Source organism: Pteropus vampyrus, unplaced genomic scaffold (genome assembly GCF_000151845.1).
Source record: "Pteropus vampyrus isolate Shadow unplaced genomic scaffold, Pvam_2.0 Scaffold20955, whole genome shotgun sequence".
Taxonomy (NCBI): domain Eukaryota; kingdom Metazoa; phylum Chordata; class Mammalia; order Chiroptera; family Pteropodidae; genus Pteropus; species Pteropus vampyrus.
In genome coordinates, this window is record NW_011909736.1 from 1 (window position 1) to 2,249 (window position 2,249).

Below are 2,249 nucleotides of genomic sequence, written 5' to 3' on the forward strand. Positions count from 1 at the left end.
TAACCAGGAGTTAAACCAGAATTATTATTACATCGACATCATCAAAAAACAAAACATGTGCTCTCTTTTTCACTGTGTACCCAGATGTCTGAGACATGCTCTGATGGCTTAATGAAAACAATTGCTTTTACTTTCCCCAGAATATACATTGGAGTTTTTTTCAAAAATCTTAAAATAGAGGGGCTTAGGCTTTTTGCTTATAAATCCTTGGGGAAAAAAAAGTATATCTACCCCACCTCCTAACTATCTCAAAATAAACCCAAAGGTTTTTGCTTTCATGTTTAAGAAAGATTTATGTTCTCTTCAAACATAAATCAGTGGGTCCCTCAGGCCCACAATGTACCCCCCAGTTCCATGCCCACCTCTGGGAAGTGAAAGAAGATGGGAGAGAGGCAACTACAAAGACCTCCACAATTGACCCAAAGCTCCAGGCCCTAGGTGGCTTTGTTTAGTGAAATCTCTAGTCAAATACAGCAGCCAAGGCACAGCTGGCACCACCCCCAGCAGGCTTCAAAAAGGCCCTTCCATCTCTGCAAGAGGCCCCGGAGTCCAGCGCACAAGGTCTGGGTTGTATGCTTGGGCAAGAGGCAGGATCACATTTAAGATGAACTACTTGTGGACGAGGTGATCAGAAGAGGCCCCAAAGATGTGGCATGTTTACCACTTTGTAGCCATGAAGGGACACTCATTTGCCAGTTCAGACCATAAACTCATTATTTCCAAAGAGAGCTAGCTGTTGTGTGGAGCTGCAGTCCGGGTCCACGGTTTTCCTGCGGCCAGACACGACTGTCCCTTCTGGGGTCTCTTTGGTTTTCTGAGGAGAATTTTTCACATTCTTTAATTTTTGTTTGCCCTTTTCAGGGTTGAAGGTTCCTCTGCTGATGAACTGAGGCCTGTCTTCCGTGGATTTGGCCTGGCCCAATGGCCCTTCCATTCCCAGGGCCTCACTGGCTGAGGCAGCTCGGTAGAATGGAGATTTGGAATAAATCTGAAATCGTTTTCTGGTCCCGTGAGAAGATACAGTGTTAGACGAGGAGACTGAAGAGTCCACTGAATCTAAAGAGTCATGCTGCTTTCTGAACTGCTTTCGCAACTGGGTAGAAGGTTCAGACTTGTTGGCTGCCTTCATGGAGCTAAAGGCTAAGCTTCTCTCTAATGCAGAAAAGAGATCAGAGTTGTAAACAACAGTTCCCTCTAAAGCAAATCATCATGTAATGAACATGTGTCACTGTTCATACATGAAATTGGGTGGACTACGATTTGGAGGGATCAGCCTGACCTACTTTGTGCATAATTCAGGAAGAACTTACCATCCATTTCTACATATCATTTCAGAATCAACTCCAAGGAAGTCTGGAGTTTGACTATGCCATTTGAAGAGGCCTACAACTGTCACTATCATTTAAAAATCTACCATCCTTAGAAAACAGATAATGGGGTCAGTAAGACAACATTGTTGTGGTAACTGGCTTTTCACTGGTAAATGCAGGAGAAAACATTAAATTACCAAAAAGGTACATTACAATGAAAACTTTCTCTAATGAATGATTTATATGGAAGCTTCACAAATATCAGTATATTTCAACTCCTTAGGACTCTGTCACCTTTTCACATAAGGTCAAGGCATTCTGGAAAGAGACTGTCTTAGCATTGGAATCCTTAATCGTCCTTTGCAAAACAAATCTGGAGTCTTTGGACTAACATGTTCATTTACCTGATTTCTCAGAGATGGCACCTTCAGACTCAATATTCAAATTTTCTGAGCTATCAGCAGTCCCAATGGAAGCCTCAGACTCAAGAGTTTCATCATCAGAGGCACGGGGTTCCAGTACAAGCATCTCAAATGTTAGCTCCTCCCTGTAGGACACAATCAAGAAATTAATGATAAGAAGTGGAAAGAAGACAAGAGAAAAGACTTGCCATGAAAGTCAGGAAAGTTAAGTAGCAAAAACAGTCACATTTCTTACTGTTCCCCTGCAGGGTGGCGATAAGGCTCTGTAAGTTATAGTAATGGTGAAGGCTAAAACTACACGGACCAAAGGAAAAACTGATAGCAAAGGCTGGACCTATAATAGGGCTAAGGATGAGGTGGGGAAAGATGCTGCAGCTGTCAGCTCTTTCGGTAAAATGAACTCCGGGCTGATAATAAGGAGATGAAGGTTCTAAACTCATTCATAATGCATCAGGAAAGTACTTTCCTCTCTCTGGACCTCAGTTTCCTCATCTACAAAACAAAGTGATTAAGCCAG

General features: G+C 42.6%; 1 protein-coding gene across 1 annotated transcript; it reads right to left on the reverse strand.

Moving 5' to 3' along the window:
- Positions 1–6: 6 nt before the first annotated feature.
- On the reverse strand, positions 7–1,853 carry LOC105311003 (unconventional myosin-IXa-like). Its single transcript, XM_011387065.2, has 2 exons — positions 1,715–1,853; positions 7–1,152 (listed from the first exon to the last, which is right to left on the reverse strand). Exons 1-2 carry the CDS (start codon positions 1,836–1,838, stop codon positions 698–700), a joined length of 579 nt encoding a protein of 192 aa, XP_011385367.1. The 5' UTR covers positions 1,839–1,853; the 3' UTR covers positions 7–697.
- Between the last annotated feature and the right edge of the window lie 396 nt (positions 1,854–2,249).

What these genes read in the sequence shown, in the direction of transcription:
- LOC105311003 (XM_011387065.2), bottom strand. Translation starts at nt 1,838, where the DNA reads ATGCTTGTACTGGAACCCCGTGCCTCTGATGATGAAACTCTTGAGTCT. An exon ending in TGCCATCTCTGAGAAATCAG is followed by an intron (nt 1,153 to 1,714) that starts GTAAATGAACAT and finishes TTTCTGCATTAG; the next exon opens with AGAGAAGCTTAGCCTTTAGC.